Below are 22,085 nucleotides of genomic sequence, written 5' to 3' on the forward strand. Positions count from 1 at the left end.
GCGAAGCGCGATATAGCGAGGGATCACTGTATATATATTATATATATATATGTGTATATATATATATATATATATATATATAATATATGTGTATATGTATGTATATATATATATGACAGCAACACTCATAACAATGACAAGACAAGGGGAAGCAGTGCAGTGTCAACACTGTATATGGTGGGGATGGTGCGCTGCTGACCTCGACTCGGGATGTTGTGGGTCGGTGGGGGGAATACTTCGAAGACCTCCTCAATCCCATTAACATGCCTTCCAATGAGGAAGCAGAGCCTGGGGACTCAGAGGTGGGCTCCCCCATCTCTGGGACTGAGGTCACCGAGGTGGTCAAAAAACTCCTTGGTGGTAGGGCCCCGGGGGTGGATGAGATACGCCCGGAGTTCCTCAAGGCTCTGGATGTTGTAGGACTGTCTTGGCTGACACGCCTCTGCAACATCGCATGGACATCAGGGACAGTGCCTCTGGATTGGCAGACCGGGGTGGTGGTCCCACTCTTTAAGAAGGGGGATCAGAGGGTGTGTTCCAACTACAGAGGGATCACACTCCTCAGCCTCCCTGGAAAAGTCTATTCAGGGGTCCTGGAGAGGAGGGTCCGTCGGATAGTCGAGCCTCGGATTCAGGAGGAACAGTGTGGTTTTCGTCCTGGTCGCGGAACAGTGGACCAGCTCTATACCCTTAGCAGGGTCCTGGAGGGTGCATGGGAGTTTGCCCAACCAGTCTACATGTGTTTTGTGGACTTAGAAAAGGCATTCGACCGTGTCCCTCGGGGAATCCTGTGGGGGGTACTCCGAGAGTATGGGGTACCGGCCCCCCTGATAAGGGCTGTTCAGTCCCTGTACGATCGGTGCCAGAGCTTGGTCCGCATTTCCGGCAGTAAGTCGAACCCGTTTCCAGTGAGAGTTGGACTCCGCCAGGGCTGCCCTTTGTCACCGATTCTGTTCATATCTTTTATGGACAGAATTTCTAGGCGCAGCCAGGGTGTTGAGGGGGTCCAGTTTGGTGGGCTCAGGATTGGGTCACTGCTTTTTGCAGATGATGTTGTCCTGTTTGCTTCATCAGGCCGTGATCTTCAGCTCTCTCTGGATCGGTTCGCAGCCGAGTGTGAAGCGGCTGGGATGAGAATCAGCACCTCCAAATCCGAGACCATGGTCCTCAGCCGGAAAAGGGTGGAGTGCCCTCTCAGGGTTGGTAGCGAGATCCTGCCCCAAGTGGAGGAGTTCAAGTATCTCGGGGTCTTGTTCACGAGTGAGGGAAGAATGGAGCGTGAGATCGACAGGCGGATCGGTGCGGCATCCGCAGTAATGCGGGCATTGCATCGGTCTGTCGTGGTGAAAAAGGAGCTGAGCCGCAAGGCGAAGCTCTCAATTTACCAGTCGATCTATGTTCCTACCCTCACCTATGGTCATGAGCTATGGGTAGTGACCGAAAGAACGAGATCGCGAATACAAGCGGCTGAAATGAGTTTCCTCCGCAGGGTGTCTGGGCTTTCCCTTAAAGACAGGGTGAGAAGCTCAGTCATCCGGGAGGGGCTCAGAGTAGAGCCGCTGCTCCTCCGCATCGAGAGGAGTCAGATGAGGTGGCTCGGGCATCTGATCAGGATGCCTCCTGGACGCCTCCCTGGTGAGGTGTTCCGGGCACGTCCAACCGGGAGGAGGCCCCGGGGAAGACCCAGGACACGCTGGAGGGACTATGTCTCTCGACTGGCCTGGGAACGCCTTGGGATTCTCCTGGAAGAGCTAGAAGAAGTGGCCGGGGAGAGGGAAGTCTGGGCATCTCTGCTCAAGCTGCTGCCCCCGCGACCTGACCTCGGATAAGCGGGAGACAATGGATGGATGGATGGATCATGTTACGTTATTTTTAAAATGTTTCCTTTACTTTTTCATAACCTCTTTAACACACTACTTCTCCGCTGCGAAGCGCGGGTATTTTGCTAGTATATATATCTATAATAATAAATGGCAAAGCCCTCACTGACTGACTCACTCACTGACTGACTGACTGACTCATCACTAATTCTCCAACTTCCCGTGTAGGTGGAAGGCTGAAATTTGGCAGGCTCATTCCTTACAGCTTACTTACAAAAGTTAGGCAGGTTTCATTTCGAAATTCAAAGCGTAATGGTCATAACTGGAACATATTTTTTGTCCATACACTGTAATGGAGGAGGCGGAGTCACGTATCGCGTCATCACGCCTCCTACGTAATCACGTGAACTAAAAACAAGGAAGAGATTTACAGCACGAGTCACACGCGGGAACGAAGGTAAATGACGTTAATTTTTGACTGTCTTTTAATACTGTGTAAGCATACATATTAACACATGTGCAATTAAACGTGTGCATTTACGGGGTGATTTCTCAGGCTTAAAAGCTCACCTTTTATCAAACGCGGGAACAAAGGTAACTGACGTTGTTCACTGTCTTTTAATACTGTGTAACCATACATATTAACACATGTGCAATTAAACGTGTGCATTTACGGGGTGATTTCTCAGGCTTAAAAGCTCGCCTTTTACTAAAAAGGTAAATGCAAAACTATTTTCAATCAGTTTATTGAAACGCTCCCGTTAAGGATTGCAATAACATATTCGCGAGATAAAAGAACGAAGTAGGGGGAAATGGAGGAACAGCCGGAAACAGCGAAGAGCAAAAAATTAATTAAACAATTGAGAACGGAGCGAGTGAAGCATACAAGCATGTTCATAAGGGAAACAAAGTACGGTGTAAAACGTAAGTTTAAATTAAGTTTATAGAAACGCTCCCGCTGCGGATTACAATAACATATTCGCGAGATAAAAGTTTAATGAGAAGACACGAGGTATAAACGAACCACACGCCGTGGCGCAACGTTAAGGGCAACAATTTCAACCATTCTATGATCTGCTTCTCGCAACTGAAAGACGGCACATGGCGGATGTTAGCCGACTTGCTGACCGCAACGTTAGGGGCTTCAACTGTGGCGCTGACGCCACATCTCAGTGCCAACACTTTGCAGACTGTACTTAAAAGACACGCCCTCCTCACTGGACAGTTAAAAAGACCAATCAAACTAACGATGACATCAAGTATTACCCAATCAAAAGTAGGAAAGGAGGCATCTTCATAAAATGCTTGTGGGATGATTTGCATGACACGCTGCTTTAAAAAAAAAATGATAAAAAAAATACGGGATAAATCCCGTCCAGTATTGATTCAAAACGGGACGCGCAATTTCATTCTCAAACGCGGCACGATTCCGTATTTTAAAGGACGGGTGGCAACCCTACAGTGCCAGGTAACCACCCATACAATCAGATTGTGATTCAGACTAGGAATGCAATGAATGTAATTACCCCGATCTACATACAAGGCGAAAGTCTTGCAACATTCAAAGATGATGGTTTGGGATAATTAGTACTTATTAAGTACACCATGGCACATAAAAGAGCTTATGAAGCCTTGAACCGAAAAAAGCAAGATCTCAGAGATCGTAAAAAAAAAAAAGGAGGTAATGTCGTTTTACTCGCTGTACATTTTAGTCAAACATTACCAGTTATTCCACGAGGGAGACCAGCAGATGAACTCAACGCGTGTTTAAAATCCATGCTTCTCCCACGCTCGGTTATATGTCGCGTGTTCTCGGGTAGGTACACCAAAAAATGTATACATTTAAGCATGTAATGGGCAAACAAAAAATGACGTACAGTAATCCCTCGCTACTTCGCGGTTCACTTTTCGCGGATTCACGACTTCGCGGATTTTATATGTAAGCATATCCAAATATATAACGTGGATTTTTCACTGCTTCGCGGGTTTCTGCGGACAATGGGTCTTTTTACTTGCTTCTTAAGTTGGTTTGCCCAGTTGATTTCATACAAGAGATGCTATTGGCGGATGGCTGAGAAGCTACCCAATCAGAGCACGCAGTTAAGTTCCTGTGTGCTGCTGATTGGCTCAGTGACAGAGCATTGCATTAACCAGGAAGTCTCATCTCACTCATGCAGCATTAACGTGCTACTGCACAGAAGATGCAAATGATTGCAGAAAAGGTAAAAGTTTTGGATATGTTGAAGGAAGGGAACAGCTACACTGCTGGAGGACACCATTACAGCATAAATGAGTCCACGATTCTTTTTATCTAAAAAGGAGGAAAAGCATATAAGATCTACGGCCGCAGTGTCCTTTAGGCAGGGTGCAAAACGAGTTGCAAGTGGACGTGATAAGGCAGTAGTCTAGATGGAATCTGCTTTAGGAATCTTTGCAACAAGGTCGACGACATCATGACTGCCTACAAGCTGCTACGTGTACTTCGCCATACAGTAAGTGTAAACTTATCTACCGATTTCATATTGCTTAGCAGTCGTCCCTGTTATTAATAGAGTAAATGGTGGGTTGTAAACAATACAGGGAGGGTTTAAAAACGTCCAAATACACGTTAAATAATTAAATAAATATGGTGTCTCTACTTCGCGGAAATTCAGTTATCGCGGTCAGCCTTGGAACCTATCTTCCGCGATAAGTGAGGGATTACTGTATACCCGAAGGTACTGCAGTAGTACTCAATGTAACTTTACTTCTTAAATGTTAATGTTTTACTGTTTAATAATTTATACGCTTCTTATATATTGTTCAAATTCTTTTATCAAAATACCAGTGACAGCGCAATGCACGATAACATGGAGTGAATGCACCATACGCATCTGCCCACGGCCGCCCTATTGTGCGCAGATAGGAGTTGATTCTAAAATAAAATAAACATAAAAAGAGTAATACAATCATCACCCATAAAGCGGATAGCAGACGTGACGTATTATATGTGTACCACATTTCAAGTCAATAGGTGAAACGGTTTGCAAGCTACAGGTCATTTAAAATCCTGGACAGACCAACGAAAAGCCACGGTAGCAAATTATAGAAGAAGATTTTACTGTTTAATAATTTATATTTATATGAAATGTGCTTCTTATATATTACTTCATATTCTCATATGATAATGATGTTTATATTGTTTACAGTGATCCCTCGCTATATCGCGCTTCGCCTTTCACGGCTTCACTCCATCGCGGATTTTATATGTAAGCATATTTAAATATATATCGCGGATTTTTCGCTGCTTCGCGGGTTTCTGCGGACAATAGGTCTTTTAATTTCTGGTACATGCTTCCTCAGTTGGTTTGCCCAGTTGATTTCATACAAGGGACGTTATTGGCAGATGGCTGAGAAGCTATCCAGCTTACTTTCTCTCTCCCTCTCTCTCTCTCTTGCGCTGACGTAGGGGGGCTGTGTGCAGCTGCTTCCTGAAGGACATGCTGAACGGAGCTTCGCATACTTAAAACCTCAAAGGGCACGTATTGATTTTTTTTTTTGATTGCTTGCTTTGCACTCCTTTGAAAAGGAAGATATGTTTGCATTCTTTTAATTGTGAGACAGAACTGTCATCTCTGTCTTGTCATGGAGCACAGTTTAAACTTTTGAAAAAGAGACAAATGTTTGTTTGCAGTGTTTGAATAACGTTCCTGTCTCTCTACAACCTCCTGTGTTTCTGCGCAAATCTGTGACCCAAGCATGACATTCTAAAAATAACCATATAAACATATGGTTTCTACTTCGCGGATTTTCCTATTTCGCGGGTGGCTCTGGAACGCAACCCCCGCGATGGAGGAGGGATTACTGTATATTGATTTCTATGTTATTGTAAGTGCATCTATGTGTGTATATGTATGTATGTATGTATATATATATATATATATATATATATGTATATATATATATATATATATATATATGTATATATATATATATATATATATATATATATATATATATAAAAAATATATATATAAAAAATATATGTGTATATGTATATATAATATATCTGTATATGTGTGTGTATATGTGTATATGTATATATATATGACAGCAACACTCATAACAATAACACAATTACATTGACAATCATGTTACGTTATTTTTAAAATGTTTCCTTTCCTTTTTCATAACCTCTTTAACACACTACTTCTCCGCTGCGAAGCGCAGGTATTTTGCTAGTATATATATATATATAAAAATACCCGCGCTTCGCAGCGGCGATGTACTGCTTTAAAATTTTTATTAAGAAGAAAAGTAGACCTTTTTAAACTGAGGGAAAATGAATCAATAATTATTTGTTAAGGATCTCTTTGTATACCACGTTGTCAGTTCGCCCCTCCGGTTGTAATATGACCAAGCTGTGTGCTGAGCTTACTCTTGAGCATGAAATTGTGCCCTTCAGAATGAAAACATTTTGCATTTACCTTTTTAATAAAAGGCAAGCTTTTAAGCCTGAGAAATCACCCCGTAAATGCACACGTTTAATTGCACATGTGTTAATATGTATGCTTACACAGTATTAAAAGACACTCAACAATTAACATCATTTACCTTCGTTCCCGCGTTTCACTTGTGCTGTAAATCTCTTCCTTGTTTTCAGTTCACGTGATTACGTAGGAGGCATGATGACGCGATACGTGACTCCGCCTCCTCCATTAGAGTATATGGACAAAAAACAGGTTCCAGTTATGACCATTACGCATAGAATTTCGAAATGAAACCTGCCTAACTTTTGTAAGTAAGCTGTAAGGAATGAGCCTGCCAAATTTCATCCTTCTACCTGCACGGGAAGTTGGAGAATTAGTGATGAGTGAGTGAGTGAGTCAGTCAGTGAGGGCTTTGCCTTTTATTAGTATAGATAAAAGCAGCTCACTACTCAAAATGGTAAACATACGAGGCAGTCAGGATCGAACCAGGGACTCTTGATTACAATTCAGCAATTCTTACCGCTGTGCCACAGAAGCTGTTGTATCATCCTTGAACCTTTTGTGAAAGTGTTTATTTGATCTTTGGACTTCAGGCTTCACACGTTATACAGTTTATTTCTACATTTTGTCGTTTATTACTACAATATGAAAAACGTTTCTGTTTTAGCAATGTGTTTACACAGATTATTGTAGAACCGGAACACATATGAAATGCATGTGTTCCAAATAACGATCTATTATTTCCACTCTAAAACTCCAGTACTTCACTCCCAGATAATCTAGGCATGAGCTGGGAGAACTCTGTGCACATTCCGCGGCGGTGGGGGGATGGAATAGTGGGCTACTTGTCTTGATCGGCACATTTACAAGACAAAAGACACTGACGGAGAGGTGCGAAGGGATTTAAGGTGGTCCTGATTTAGCTTTTTCGTAGGCTTTGGTAATTCTAGTGTTAAAACAGCACAGAGCAGAAATTCTACTCAATGCCCTGGTTACATCTTGCACTGAATATTGCATTACTATTTTGTCTGGCATTCCTAATAAACATCTTCCATCCACTTAACTCAATTGGAACTCTGCAGAATGGATTTTATGCTCTAGACTCACTATACATGCTACACCTGCACTTATTCAGCATCATTTGCTTCCCTTTTCCCATCAAATACCCTTTTAAAATCTTGCTGTTACAATTTAAACTCCTTCATAATCTTGTGCCAAACCTATCCTGCAGACTGCCTTCAGATATGTCCAACACCCCAGTCCCTGTGATCTTTATCGGCAGATTTACATTCTGTTCCAGATCATAACCTTTTTACTATTGGTACTAGGGCATTCTCTTATATTGTTCCCAAACTGTGGAACTCACTTCCTCCTTACAATCAATCACTGGAATCTATTCCAATATTCAAAGCTGCTCTTAAAACTCATCTCTTCAGGTTGGCTCTGGTGAGGTTATAATGTTATTTAATTATGCTTTAATTTTTGTATTTTTAATGTTACAGTTTTATATTACTGTTGACTTTATTTTTTGTAAGAGGACCTTGAGATTCATAAATGGTGTGAAACAATAAAATGTATCATTATTATTTAATGCATCATTCTGATCAGTTAACCTTACCATACTCAAAATATTGCCTAAATCTTTTTCTTCCTTACATTAGCACCTGATGCAGAAGAATACCATAATGAGAGCCTGATGACATCAGACTATTAACCTACTTAAAAACACTACTTTGATTTCCTGCTAGTATGTTTGCATGTGCAACTTTAAAAGGGTACATTTTAAACATCTTGTTTTTTGTCTCAAGTTCTTTACCATCCCCCTAGTGCCAAAATGCATGTTACTATTTAGCAGTACCAAAGAGTTTGCTTAGGTTTTACTCATGGTCACACATCTAGACTTTCACCTGAGCCGATTTTTAACTGCACAAATTCCTGCTGTGTTCCCAAGATTTCTCCATATTTATCCATAAAATATCTGAATTTATCACATAAATAATATTTAATTCTAACATTTTCATGCTCTAACTGGAAGAACAGGACAGCATCTAACACTATACTGTACGCTAAAATGTTTTCAAAGTTCCTAATGTCAAGTTCAAATCAAGGCAAATTAATTGCATTTTAACTGTTTTATGAATTTATTTATTCCTTCTTTGATTGTGCTTTCTTAAAAGTATAATTAAAAAATTTGGATGTGAACGACAGTAGGCTTTGTGCCCTAGGAAGTAAGTTACCCGAACTATTCTATAACATTTCAGTAATTATTTACCACTCTGATGCTGATCTTTCTGATCATAAAATATGTCATTATGATAGCAATTGATGAGAAGAATTCACAATTAATTGCAGAATTCCTGTATTTGAGGATTCTTCTAGAGTGCCTCTTTCTCTTGCACAATTTGGCTCAAAAAACTAATCAGCACATCATCATCTCATAACAGGCTTAAGATTCGAGTTTGCCATTTTTCTGTCCAGCCATTTTAGCTCTGGACCATCCTTAAGAAACTGACACGTAGACACACACACACACAGCCGGACACACACCCATATAAATACAGTACATCAATGTTTTCGGTATCAGGGGACCCTAAAACGCTGAGATCCGAGGAAAACTGGAGATCTAAATTTTTGATGAATCTAAAGCTTTTATTCCTCAACATCAGACGACAGGTTATGGTGGGGGAGGGCACAAAGCAAAAATGAAATAATGCTCACATATATTAAATATTCACACATAAACAGGTCATTAATTATTATTCATATATTCAATAAAGTACAAAACAGTTCTGAAGACATTAAACAGTGAATTAGAGTAAACTATATTATAAAACATTTTTCAGCCTAAAATTAAATTAAAATTTTAAAAGTGTATATTATTCATACTGCTTTTGTAAGTACAGATTTTCAGAATGTTTATGTTGCTCAGATGGCTAAGGTTAAACATACCAAGTGCACAGAAACACCAGTGATTTAACTAAAATCTGGAGCAAGAAATTTTATAGTTAATTTTTAAAAGAATGCAATTATAGGTATGAAAATGGAAACAGGCACCCTAAAACACAGTACAACACTTACCCTTCTTTCTTCCATTTTGGTATTCAATGCTTGCCACTTCTGTTCAAGAAGGGCAAGATTGGTTTTAGTGTTTGATCCCACTGCTGGATCATCTTGATTTATCATAATGTGGTGACCTTTGTCCATAATCTGCTGGTACAGCTCCTCCTTTGCACTGAACTGGGCTTGTATGTCCTACAAAGAAGAGTAGAAAGGGGTTCACTTGGAAATAAAAGACATGCTGCTGTCTCACTCAAAAATCCTTGGAAAATTCAGATACTTCCACACAATTCTAAAAGGTTATGTAATATATAATTTATTCATTTTTAAAATAATATTAGGGGTTAAAAACAAAACAAAAAACAAGTAAAATAATGTAATTGGAAAAGAACATATGTAAGTACAGTGATCCCTCGCTATATCGCACTTCGACTTTCACGGCTTCACTCCATCGCAGATTTTAAATGTACGCATATCTAAACATATATCATGGATTTTTGGCTGGTTCATGGATTTCTGCGGACAATGGGTCTTTTAATTTGTGGTACATGCTTCCTCAGTTGGTTTGCCCAGTTGATTTCATACAAGGGACGCTATTGGCAGATGGCTGAGAAGCTACCCAGTCAGAGCACGTATTATGTATTAAATAAAACTCCTCAATGATATACGATATGCTTCCCACGTGGTGCTTCGCATACTTAAAAGCCCGAACAGCATGTATTGATTTTTGATTGTTTGCTTTTCTCTGTCTCTCTCACTCTCTCTGACATTCTCTGCTCCTGACGGAGAGGGTGTGAGCAGAGTGGCTGTTCGCACACTGGCTTAGAGGATACGGACACTCCTCTAAAAAATGCTGAAAGACTACCGTCACATTGCTCCCTACCTTGCAGCTGCTTTGTCCGGCGGTGCTTCGCATACTTAAAAGCCCCAACAGCCCTACTGATTTTTGATTGTTTGCTTTTCTCTCTCTCTCTCTGACATTCTCTGCTCCTGACGCGCACTCCTTTGAAGAGGAAGATATGTTTGCATTCTTTTAATTGTGAGACGGAACTGTCATCTCTGTCTTGTCATGGAGCACAGTTTAAACTTTTGACTAAAGGGTGTTATTTCATGTCTAGAGGGCTCTAATAATGTTAAAAAACGTATTTAGAAGGCTGTAAACAGATTTTCTATGCTCTAACTGCAAAAATAATCGATTTATAAATAAAGAATCCTACTTTGCGGAAAATCATTTATCACAGTAGAGTCTGGAACGGATTAACCGTGATAAACGAGGATTTACTGTAGTCACAAAGCTATTTTCTTGCACCATACTACAAATACTAGAGGCTGATGAGGAGAGAAAGCAAACCCCCAGGAATCCTTTAGTAATCATAATGTGGCACAACATTGAACACCTTAATTATATTTTTGTCTATGCACCTCCAAAGGTTCACATGTGCTTTTCTGAAAATTAAATTTTCTTCTGTGAATACCAAGCTGCCTTATGGTAGTAATATAGTGAAATGATTGGAATACACTATAGTAAATACCACTCCAATTCTAGGAGGATTGATTTGTGCAAAAGAACAAATTGCAACAGATAGGCTATGAGATTTGATCTCAGTCAACAGTAGCTCTAGAATTTGCTATGGAGAATGTAATTCTGGTTGAGTTGCTAATCTATAGTAGATTTAGAAAGTTTTCTGACCCCTTCACTTTTTGCACACTATATTGGTTATAGGTTTAATTTTAAATGGAAATATTTGTCATTGTTTCACATCAAAATGTACTCAATAGCCAATGACAAAGTGAAAACATGTTTTCAGAAAGGTTTGCAAATTCATTACAAATCAAAAACTGAAACCTTCCATGCATAAAGATATTCAGACCCTGAAGTCAGTACTTTGTAGAAGCTCCTTTGGCCAGCAATTACAGCTTTTGAGTTTTCTCAGGTAAGTCCCTACAAGCTGTGCACATCTGTACTTGGGCAATTTATTCCATTCTTCCTGGCAGATCCTCTTAAGCTCTATTAGATTGAATGGGAAACTTCCAGCGTCTATAAACTTCCATCTTCAGATGTCGCCACACATGTTCTATGTGGTTTAAATCTGGTCTTTGGCTGGGTAGAAGGAATCACAGACTTGTCCCAAAGCCACTCCAGCATTGTTTTAGCAGTATGCTTCAGGTCATTGTCATGCTGAAAGGTGAACTGTCACCCTAGTCTGAGGGTGTGTGCACTCTGGAGCAGTTTTTCTTCAAAACCTCTATGTATTTAACTCCATTCATCCATCCCTCAGTTTTGACCACTCTTCCTGTCCCTGGCTCTGAGAAACACCACCACAACATGATGCTACCATCACGATGTTGCACCGAAAGAATTATATTAGGCAGGTGATGAGCACTGCCTGGTCTTCACCAGACTTAGTGGTTGGAGTTCTGCCCAAAGAAAAATATTTGTCTCATCAGAATAAAGAATCTTTTCCTTATGCTTTCAGAGTTTCTCTAAACGGTCATATACCTTTTACTCAAGAGTGGCTTACGTCTAGCCAATCTACCATATACATCTGATAAATGTAGCGCTGCCAAGATGGTTGTCCTCCTGACATATTCTCCCATCTTAGCAGAGGACTTCTGAAGCTCTGTTACAGTGACCAATGGGTTGCTGGTCATATCCCTGACTAATGCCCTTCTTGCCCAGTGAATCCAGTCGGCTAACTGGCCAGCTCTAGGAAAAGCCATGATGATTCCAATATTCTTCCATTTCAAAAATATTGAAGCCATTGTGCTCCTGGAAACACAAAGCTTTACCAACGGTTTTATACCCTTGCCCAAATCTATCCCTACCACAATTTTATAGCAGATGTCTACAAAGATTTGCTTGGACTTCATGACTTAATTTTTGTCCTGACTTGTGGTGTGAATTCTGGCACCTTATTTACACTGATGTGATCCTTTCTAAACTGTGTCCAATTAACTAAATTTGGTATAGGTGGACTTCAGAAATGTTCTAGACACATCTCTAGGATAATTACAGCAAAAGGGACACATCTGACCATAATTTGGAGTGCCACAGCAAAAATACTTAAAGAAATGAGAGATTTCAGTTTTTGACTTTTTATAATTTACAGACCTCTCTAAAAACAAGCTGGGATCTTGATTGAAGATTGATAGGCAAAAATGGCATATTTATCTATTTAAAATTTACAACACAGTAAAGTATGCAGAATGTGAAGCAATCTGAATACTTTCTGAATTCCCTGTAGATACTGTATATGAACTAAACAAAATTACAATCAGAGTAAGAGATTTTTTCAATGTAATTTAAAATGTCTTCTTAAAGTATATTGTTTTGACAAAGAGTATAATGCAGTTATTTTTTTGCTGTATACCTATAAGTTTAATAATGTAAATGTGGATTCATATTAGGGATTGCTCTAAGGCAAGTTTAATTGTTGTATGTAAATCTATGAGCTATGCACTTTCTCTGTCTAATCACTACTTTTCTGCAGTTTATGACACACATTTTTAAAAATAATGTATGAAAGTGTAATTGCCCAGCCTTGGTTTCTTATTGTGAGAATACATTGAGAAAAATCCTCCCTTGTTAATGAAAAATATTAGCCGTACTCTGTTTAACTAATGCAAATTAGAAAAGCATTCTAAAAGAGTAAAATTCCAATGCACTGTCTCTTATCTTGTGGATATCAAAAATTTCACATACCATATGCTGTTGTAGCTGCTCTTTAGCAGTTTCAGGCAATCCTCCTGTAGGTTTTGAAATAGACAACTGACTCTCCATCTTTCTTAACCACTGCAGAAAGTCTTCAACTTCTCCATGGAAACCCTCGGCCTACACAAAACAAAGTTACAAAGTGAATAAGAAATGTTCAACCAATTCTCACTGTGGACTATGCGGCTTATGATCTCATGAAGGCTCTGAGGGACTGCTTTGGAACTACGGACTGGGATATCCTGCAGGGATCACATAGTGAGAACATTGAGGAGGTTGTTGACTGCACTACTGACTACATCAACTTCTGTATGGACATTGTAGTTCCAGTAAGTACAGTACGCTGCTATGCTAACAACAAGCCATGGATTACAAGTGACATCAAGGGCCTTTTGAACCAGAAGAAAAGGGCTTTTAAAGGCGGTGATCAGCATGAGCTCAAGCGCGTGCAGAAGGAACTCAGAGTCCAGCTCAGGGCGGCGTAGGTGCAGTACAGGAGAAAGCTGGAGCAGAAGTTGCCGAATAACAGCATGAAGGAAGTGTGGGATGGGATGAAGATCATCACTGACTGCAGCTCGAAGTGGGGTGCCACCATCGAGAGAGACGTGAAGAGAGCAAACCAAATGAACAACTTCTTTAACAGGTTTGACCACCCTAACCCACTCTCACCTCGGAGTACTACACCCTCTACCCATCCGTCTGCTGATACCAGCATAGGAGAGACATCCCCACCCACAATTACAGCAGCACAGGTGAGCAAAGAGCTGAGGAGACTTCGTGCCAGCAAAGCAGCGGGTCCAGATGGAGTATCGCCACGACTGCTGAAGGCCTGTGCGTTGGAGCTGGGGAGTCCTTTACAGCGCATCTTCAACCTGAGCCTGGAACAGGGGAGGGTCCCAAGGCTTTGGAAAAGATCTTGTATCACCTCAGTCCCAAACGTATCACATCCTAGTGAGCTGAATGACTTCCGGCCTGTCGCTCTGACGTCACATGTGATGAAGACCATGGAGCGGCTGCTGCTTAACCACCTGAGGCCACAGGTATGCCACGCCCTTGACCCTCTGCAGTTCGCATACCAGGAGAAGGTGGGAGCAGAGAATGTCATCATCTATATGCTACACCAATCACTCTCCCACTTGGACAGAGGCAGTGGTGCTGTAAGAATTATGTTTCTAGACTTCTCTAGCGCCTTCAACACCATCCAAACTCTGCTCCTTAGGGACAAGCTGACAGAGATGGGAGTAGATTCATACCTAGTGGCATGGATCGTGGACTATCTTACAAACAGACCTAAGTATGTGCGTCTTGGGAACTGCAGGTCTGACATTGTGGTCAGCAACACAGGAGCGCCGCAGGGGACTGTACTTTCTCCGGTCCTGTTCAGCCTATATACATCGGACTTCCAATATAACTCTGAGTCCTGCCACATACAAAAGTTCGCTGACGACACTGCTATCGTGGGCTGCATCAGGAGTGGGCAGGAGGAGGAGTATAGGAACCTCATCAAGGACTTTGTTACCTGGTGCGACTCAAACCACCTACACCTGAACACCAGCAAAACCAAGGAGCTGGTGGTGGATTTTAGAAGAACCAGGCCCCTCATGGACCCTGTGATCATCAGAGGCGACTGTGTGCAGAGGGTACAGACCTATAAATACCTGGGAGTGCAGCTGGATGATAAATTGGACTGGACTGCCAATACTGATTCTCTGTGCAAGAGAGGACAGAGCCAGCTATACTTCCTTAGAAGACTGGCGTCCTTCAACATCTGCAATAAGATGCTGCAGATGTTCTATCAGACGGTTGTGGCGAATGCCCTCTTCTACGCAGTGGTGTGCTGGGGAGGCAGCATAAAGAAGAAGGATGCCTCACGCCTGGATAAACTGGTGAGGAAGGCAGGCTCTATTGTAGGCATGGAGCTGGACAGTTTGACACCCGTGGCAGAGCGACGGGCACTCAGCAGGCTCCTGTCAATTATGGAGAATCCATTGCATCCACTAAACAGTGTCATCTCCAGACAGAGGAGCAGCTTCAGCGACAGACTGCTTTCACTGTCCTGCGCCACTGACAGACTGAGGAGATCGTTCCTCTCCCAAACTATGCGACTCTTCAATTCCACCCGGGGGGGTAAACGTTAACATTATTCAAAGTTATTGTCTGTTTTTACCTACATGTTTATTATTCTTTAATATTGTTTTTTTGTATCAGTATGCTGCTGGAGTATGTGAATTTCCCCTTGGGATTAATAAAGTATCTATCTATCTATGAACAATTCACACATTGTACAAAATGTGGTACATTCACATACAATCATAAGATTCCACGAAAGCATTGTATTCATTAAAAAGCAGAGTAAAAAATTAATTTTCCCATAATAAATAAAGAACTTAAGTATATATAGACACTAGTGAACAAGGCAAAAGCTCTAATAGATACTTGATAAATAGTAAGCAGATCCTAATACATGATTATTATAATCACACATTTTAAATCCTAGCAGAGATACTGATGTTTATTTCAGACACATTAGAAACTATTGATTTTTTTTCTCATCTATCAGTGAAAGCAAAATTCCCCACATCCTAAGTGATATATGTGCATAAATTTCTTTTTGCAGATGCAAAACATGTATCTCCAACCTGACATATAAACAACAGGAAATAAAAGAGAACCAGTAAAATATGGATATTTATAACTACTAAGAAATGTTTGATTTAAACTGTTTATAAATTAATAGACTATTAGAATTTTAGTGATATGGGAGGGGACTGAAAGTGAGCATTATTACCTGTTGTAAAGCTGCTTCTAAATGCTGATGTCTCTCTTTTGTCTTGAGCAAAATTGCTTCCCAGCTACAGTTCATACTATTAAGGCTGCTGTGCAGGTGGCTGGCTTCATCTCCTTCACTGGACTGTAGTAGTTCATTTCCAGCCTTGTTCACACTATCCACTGTAGAGTGATGGGACAACACATCATTGCGTAACACCTAAAAAGCAAGAAGAGGTTGATTTAGGAATTATTTATTGCCCAGTACCAGTCCCAAATGAGATGAGAAAATTGTAAATATTAACTTACATGGTGCTTTGCCAATTCAATCTCAATGGATTTTGGGTCCATGCTGACAGGTCTTTGACAGTCCAACATTTCAGCAGTGTGTGTTAACCAGGACATTAGTTCAGAGAGTGCATGATGGAACTGCCCCAGAGCCAGAAGAGCTGCTTCCAACTTGTGCTGGATATAAACAGGGGAAAAAAAAAACAATATATGAATTCTAGTGTATTTTTCCATTCTATATCATTCTATTCACAATGCATCCACCTCATAAAGCTTCTACATTATTTAACCAAAATAGCGCTGAAATGCACTCTTTTCCACTTCTAGGCAAAGAATGCCAAAACCCTAATTTATCATGTACGGTAGCTGTCCTACAACTATCTACTAAAATATAATAAAATTGGATACACATCAATTTTGTGCACAATTTGGCAGTCCTCTAACACTTCAGAACTGTCTTAAACTTCTTTTTGAGCATATTTATTTGCTCCAGGTGAGAAAATATTGAATTTTCTGATGTCCACCACTTTAAATTACCTGTCGGAGTACAATTTTATCCCCCAGGTTATCCCACAGGTGCTTCAACTCAGTGAGAGGTTCCAGGATGATGTCACGGTCAGTATCATCAGCTGCTTTCTTAAGCATGAGCTCACCCTGATGGTTCAGCTTCTCCATGTCAATCTGTTGCTGATAGACCTCTTCTTTAAATACCTAAAAAATAAACATCAAACGTTCAGGTTAGAGTAAGAAGTATCAAAGACACTGCATGAAAAAATATGGAATGAATTCCAGGCATCAGCAGAAATAAAGCATTCAACAACATTAAGTACATTTAAATCATTATTGAATTAACAGTTGACCAAAATGTAAGAATGTTAATAAAGAATATTTTTTATTGTGACTCTCTGTGAACAGGGCTCCACTTGACACTTAATAAAAATAAACTGTATATATACAGTATATCCTGAAAAATAAAAATGAAACCATCTCTACCTTCAGTTCATCAATCTGCTGCTTCACTGTATCAATGTCTGTACCCACGGAAGACATATCACACAGTTTGATCACTGCATTGTCCAAGTAATCATACATTGCCTAGAATCAAAGAAAATAGAGTTTCAAATAAAGGAAAGCCATCAAAATTTCTCTAATTAATGAAGGATGGAGTTCTTGTATTATTCTTACCTGAATAGCATCCTGATACTGGACAGCAATTGACATCGCCTCTGCAAGATGCTCCATGCGCTCTTTCCAGGTCCGGTTAAGACTCTCCCAACTCTGATTCATCTGAAAAGTATAATATTTACTTATTTGCTGTTACTTTTATTGAAAAACAACATTCAGATCATTAATATACTAACCTCATCAATAGTTTTCTTAACTTCTGGGTTTTCAGTTTCTCCACAAGAAATAATTAAATCAGCACCAAGGTTCCTAACAAATTCCAGTTCTTCTCGCAAACCATCTGTCTCTGCTTTAATTGCCTACAAAAATGTGATAACATATTGAAAAATAAAAATCCAGAGCTTCCAATACATAGTGTTACAATTTACATTCTCAACAAGTCCAAAGGTGGCATGGACCAATTCAATGGCATAAATACTAATTTATTTTTGAGACTGTAGGGCTTCACATAACAGTTCAACCGGCATGGATACCAACCTCTGCAGCTTCAATCTGCTGCTTGATGAGTGATGGGTCAATCCCTGGATCTTCAAGGTCTCTTACAATATCCTGAGTGTCACGAATGGTAGTGAGTAGTGCTGTCATGTCATACCAGAACTTTTCTGCAAGGTCTAGAACATCAAGCAGTTTTGCTTCTCTCTCTTCTGATTTACTTTTGATGTCTTCCCAGTAGAATGAAAGCATGTCAAGCTGTTTTTTTATAGCTGTGTTAACAAGCAAGACTCAGGTAAAAGCAAATTAACGGTTGAAGACATTACCAAACTTTCTAAGTGCCGGGTGATCAACCAGAAATGGTAATTTAATACTTACATTTTGCAGCAGACTCTTTCTCTAGCCCTTGAGATCTTCTAATGAGTTCACCACCTTTTTGGATAAGGGTTTGGAAGGAGGGTAGCAGCTTATCCAGCTCTGCACTGATGCTTTTATTGTCTGCAATCTGTTCACGAATCTTGTCCACTTCAGCTGGAATGGCAGGGGGCTGGCAGAGGCGACTTTGCATAAGTTGCAAAGTCTCAAGCATTGGTTCTATCTTATCGTGGAACTAGCATTGCAAAAACAGAAGATTAAAAATGTTAAGCCTTTTATTTAGACTTGTGGAACCTATACAAAAGCTGATAAGTGTTATCAGTTTCTATCATGTACTAACTCATATGCAAATTTTACAGTGCACATTTTTACCTTTATATGCCACAATGATTCCTCAGCTATACTAAAAGCCTGTTTTTTTTTTTTTCTTCATAAAGGCCATGATGCTATATCCCAAACAAGCCACCACACCACGAACCAAAAGAACATGGTATTTTTTTTAATTTCCAAGCACTTTTAAATAATTTCTGTTAATTGCATTTTGGTAATAAACTAACAATTGGGTTATTCCATTCCACTTACCATATACATATGTAGAATGGATGGTTTGTGAACTGAAAGGATTCAATTAGATAAAAAGGATCTTGATAGAACAAATAATTAACAGTTTATTTCATTGAGAGTAATAGCAGCCAATTCCAACAGAAAAATGTAAATGTCTTAATCATGCAGAATTGCTTTATGTAAATAATGCTCTTTCCTTTAACACTTGTTGACTGTGTGTGTGTTTTTGTTTATTTTTATACTAAGTATGGAAAAGTAATAAAACACTACGGTGAAATATTAAAAAGCAAGGATGTGGAGGCCCAAGAGACTGTATTTTTAACTTTTTTTTTTTTAAACAGTTCCATGAAAGCCAATAATCTTTCACTTGCTATTGATAAATCCTTTGTTTCCTCATCACCTTAGATCAAGAGTCTGGGTGTTATCCTTGACAGTACTCTATCTTTCCAATCTCACATTAATAACATCACCCAGTCTGCTTACTTCCACCTACATAATATTAATTGCATCCGCCCATCCCTCACTCCCAATACCACTGCCATTCTTGTTCACAGTCTTGTTACTTCTCGTCTGGACTATTGCAATTCACTCCTCTTTGGTCTCTCTAATAAATCTCTCCATAAGCTTCAGCTTGTCCAGAATTCTGCAGCTCGCATCATTACTCGAACCCCATCTATTCACCATTTACTCTGGTCTTGCAGCAGCTACATTGGCTCCCAATTAAGTTTTGAATTGATTTTATAATTCTGCTGTTAACATTTAAGGCCATTCATAACCTTGCCCCTCCATATCTGTCCAACCTTCTTCATGGTGCCATTCCCTCCCGTAACCTTAGATCTTCTTCCTCCATTCATCTGACCGTCCCTCTCGCCCATCTAACCACCATGGGGAGCAGCCGTTCTGCTCCCAAGCTCTGGAACTCACTACCCACTTAGCTTAGAAATATCAAATCACTTTCAACCTTCTAATGTAAACTTAAAACCCATCTGTTTAAAATGGCTTTTTCTCTATGATTACAGTAGCTTTATTTGGTTTTAATTTTTATATTTTCTGTATTTTCTGATGTTTTAAGTTTTGTTTATAATGTGTTTTTTTATTTATTTATTGTTTGTTTGTTGTCCTTGAGTTCTTAGAAAGGCACCTTGTATACATAAAATGTATTACTATTATTTTCCACAACATGAGCACTGTCTAGTGGAAAACAACACTAGTAAAGTACACACTGCCATGTCTGGTAGTACCAATGTAAGGGAAAGACAGGCAGAGATTTATAAAAAAAAAAAAAAAAAAAAAATTTGAAGGCAAGGGATCCCATTATATTCTGTTTGGACCTGTGCTGGAGATTCAGCCCTGCATGGCATTCTGGGAACAATGATTGTAGTTCCAAGTAAATTATGCAGTTCTAACTAGTTGGATGCAACTGAAGAATTCACCCAGGAGCTTAAAGACTTCTTAATGCCCTCCTGCTTCAGTGAGTTTGAGTGGAGTGGATTAACACATGACAAGAAGAAGAAAGAAAGGTCAGAAGTTGGAGAGTGAAAGAAAGAGAAAGATGGAAGCTGAAGGTGTAAAAACATAAAATGATGTAATTGAACAAAATGTATGTGTGTAAGTACAGAAAATAGAACAGAATGATCAAACTTGTTTGTGTTTTGCGTACGTGACAAAAAGCATGTATACTTTCTGGAAGTTTTCTTTTAATGATGTGTGTGACAAGAAAATATACCTTTAGGGTAATGACTTTACAAAATTGGAAAAATACAATGAGTCAGGACGCTATTTTTATTGCTTACGTGGTCAACGATCAGGAGATTAGAAAGGTATAAAAGAGCAAGGACATCTGCGCTCGAGGCAGATGAAGCGCGGTGTCCTAGGACTGTGTTTCTCTGTCATTTTACCCTTGTCTGGTATGTATCAATAAAAAGGTTTTTAATTTTAATTTTCTTCTCTGTCTTCAGTCACAAAAAGTGTCCACAGTTTTTGGCGCCCGGACGTGGGGCAAGAGACGGCCGGTCGACTCCTCCAGCGAGACCATTTCAGTGATCCGTCTTACCAGCGGACTGCCGTCAACTTGAGATCTCCGGCAGCAGAGCATGCAGCTCCGGCAAAAGTTAGGACTGCCCTGTCCTGAAACAGTTCTTGCGTGAGGAGCCCCTGGTCTCCTCTTTGCTACATCCACAGTGACTGAACGGATTTCCAGACAGAGCTTGCACACTTCCAGGCTGGGGTAAGCACCGGGGGATTTCCGAACATTTTTTATTTTCTAAATAACGGGAGGGCGAGTTTCCTGTTGACCGTCTAGTCATACTCATATCTCAACGGGTTGCTTAAGGTGATGGAGACTTGACCCAAGCAGTTTGACGCATACGAAAGGTCTGATGAAAGGATACTGGCCTCACCCATATCCTAGACTCGGCTGGATGTATTGATGTAGTATTCTGCTGAACCGAATCGGACACGAAGTCACCTGAGCTGGAATCCGGGGATGTGAGCGGACAGGCTAACGGGACGAGTAACGGGGTGGTATATATATATGTATGGAAATATAAACCGAAAAAGAGCACAGATTGCAGGATTGCTGTTAGGAACGGAATGATATGTAGCGCTATGGAAGATATGTAGCGCTATGGAAAAATAAATAAATCTACATACGGAATAAGCAACAATACCGTGTTCTCCTGGGAACTGGGAAAGGACCGATAGTTAGGTGTCTCCCCTTGGGAAAAAGAAGGGAACAGTAAGGGAATAGTGAGTGGCACACTTAATACCTCGCTGATTCATACGGACAAGGGATTAGGCGAATCAGTATATAGTTGGAAAATTAAATACAGAACCCGGGAGAGCAAGGGGACATAATGGGAACTTATAACAGTAAGCCTGTTAATCGCCGCACAGGGGGATCAAAATCATTAATGCTGGAAGAATTATTTTCGGAGGATCAACAGACGCCCCGTAAAAATGGGTCTCCTAGAAAATTAATAGAAAAGAAGACAGGTTTAGATTTCAAGAAGGCATGTAAGAAACGGAATAGACAGAGTGGTGGGCGTTGGCCGATAGAGGGGATAGGAGATGTAAGTGAAATACAGGAAGTCAGGAAGATCCTGTGTAGGAATAAGCAGGGTTGTTATAATAGTGGACCGTATCGAATGGATATGTTCGATAGATGGGAATTAGTAATAAAAGACAGAAATTTAGAAGCAGTACAGAAACAGAATGAATTGTTGCGGGCAAATGAGGGAAAGGCTAAAAAGGAGAAAGAGGAATTACTAATTACATTACAGAAAGTTCAGATAGGCACTGAACCACAGGCAGATGGGAGGAAAAGGAAGAATAATCCAAATAAAGACCCCCTTTATCCTATTATTTTTCCCCTCCTCAGTACCAACCTCAGGCACCTCCATTATCCCCTCCTCTATC

General features: G+C 40.2%; 1 protein-coding gene across 7 annotated transcripts in view; it reads right to left on the bottom strand.

The window, feature by feature from the left end:
• Window positions 1–22,085, bottom strand: part of macf1a (microtubule actin crosslinking factor 1a) — a 976,441-nt gene that overhangs the window by 115,340 nt on the left and 839,016 nt on the right. For all 7 annotated transcript variants that reach the window (XM_051936317.1, XM_051936316.1, XM_051936315.1 and 4 more), the window contains 10 exons: window positions 18,108–18,339; window positions 17,775–18,001; window positions 17,474–17,596; window positions 17,298–17,399; window positions 17,106–17,207; window positions 16,650–16,823; window positions 16,134–16,289; window positions 15,847–16,044; window positions 13,050–13,178; window positions 9,368–9,541 (listed from right to left, as the gene is read on the bottom strand). In XM_051936317.1, coding sequence (XP_051792277.1) covers window positions 9,368–9,541; window positions 13,050–13,178; window positions 15,847–16,044; window positions 16,134–16,289; window positions 16,650–16,823; window positions 17,106–17,207; window positions 17,298–17,399; window positions 17,474–17,596; window positions 17,775–18,001; window positions 18,108–18,339 — 1,617 coding nt within the window. The remainder of the gene's footprint in view (window positions 1–9,367; window positions 9,542–13,049; window positions 13,179–15,846; window positions 16,045–16,133; window positions 16,290–16,649; window positions 16,824–17,105; window positions 17,208–17,297; window positions 17,400–17,473; window positions 17,597–17,774; window positions 18,002–18,107; window positions 18,340–22,085) is intronic.

The sequence above is a fragment of the Erpetoichthys calabaricus genome, chromosome 14, assembly GCF_900747795.2.
Source record: "Erpetoichthys calabaricus chromosome 14, fErpCal1.3, whole genome shotgun sequence".
In the NCBI taxonomy this organism is placed as follows: Eukaryota; Metazoa; Chordata; class Cladistia; order Polypteriformes; family Polypteridae; genus Erpetoichthys; species Erpetoichthys calabaricus.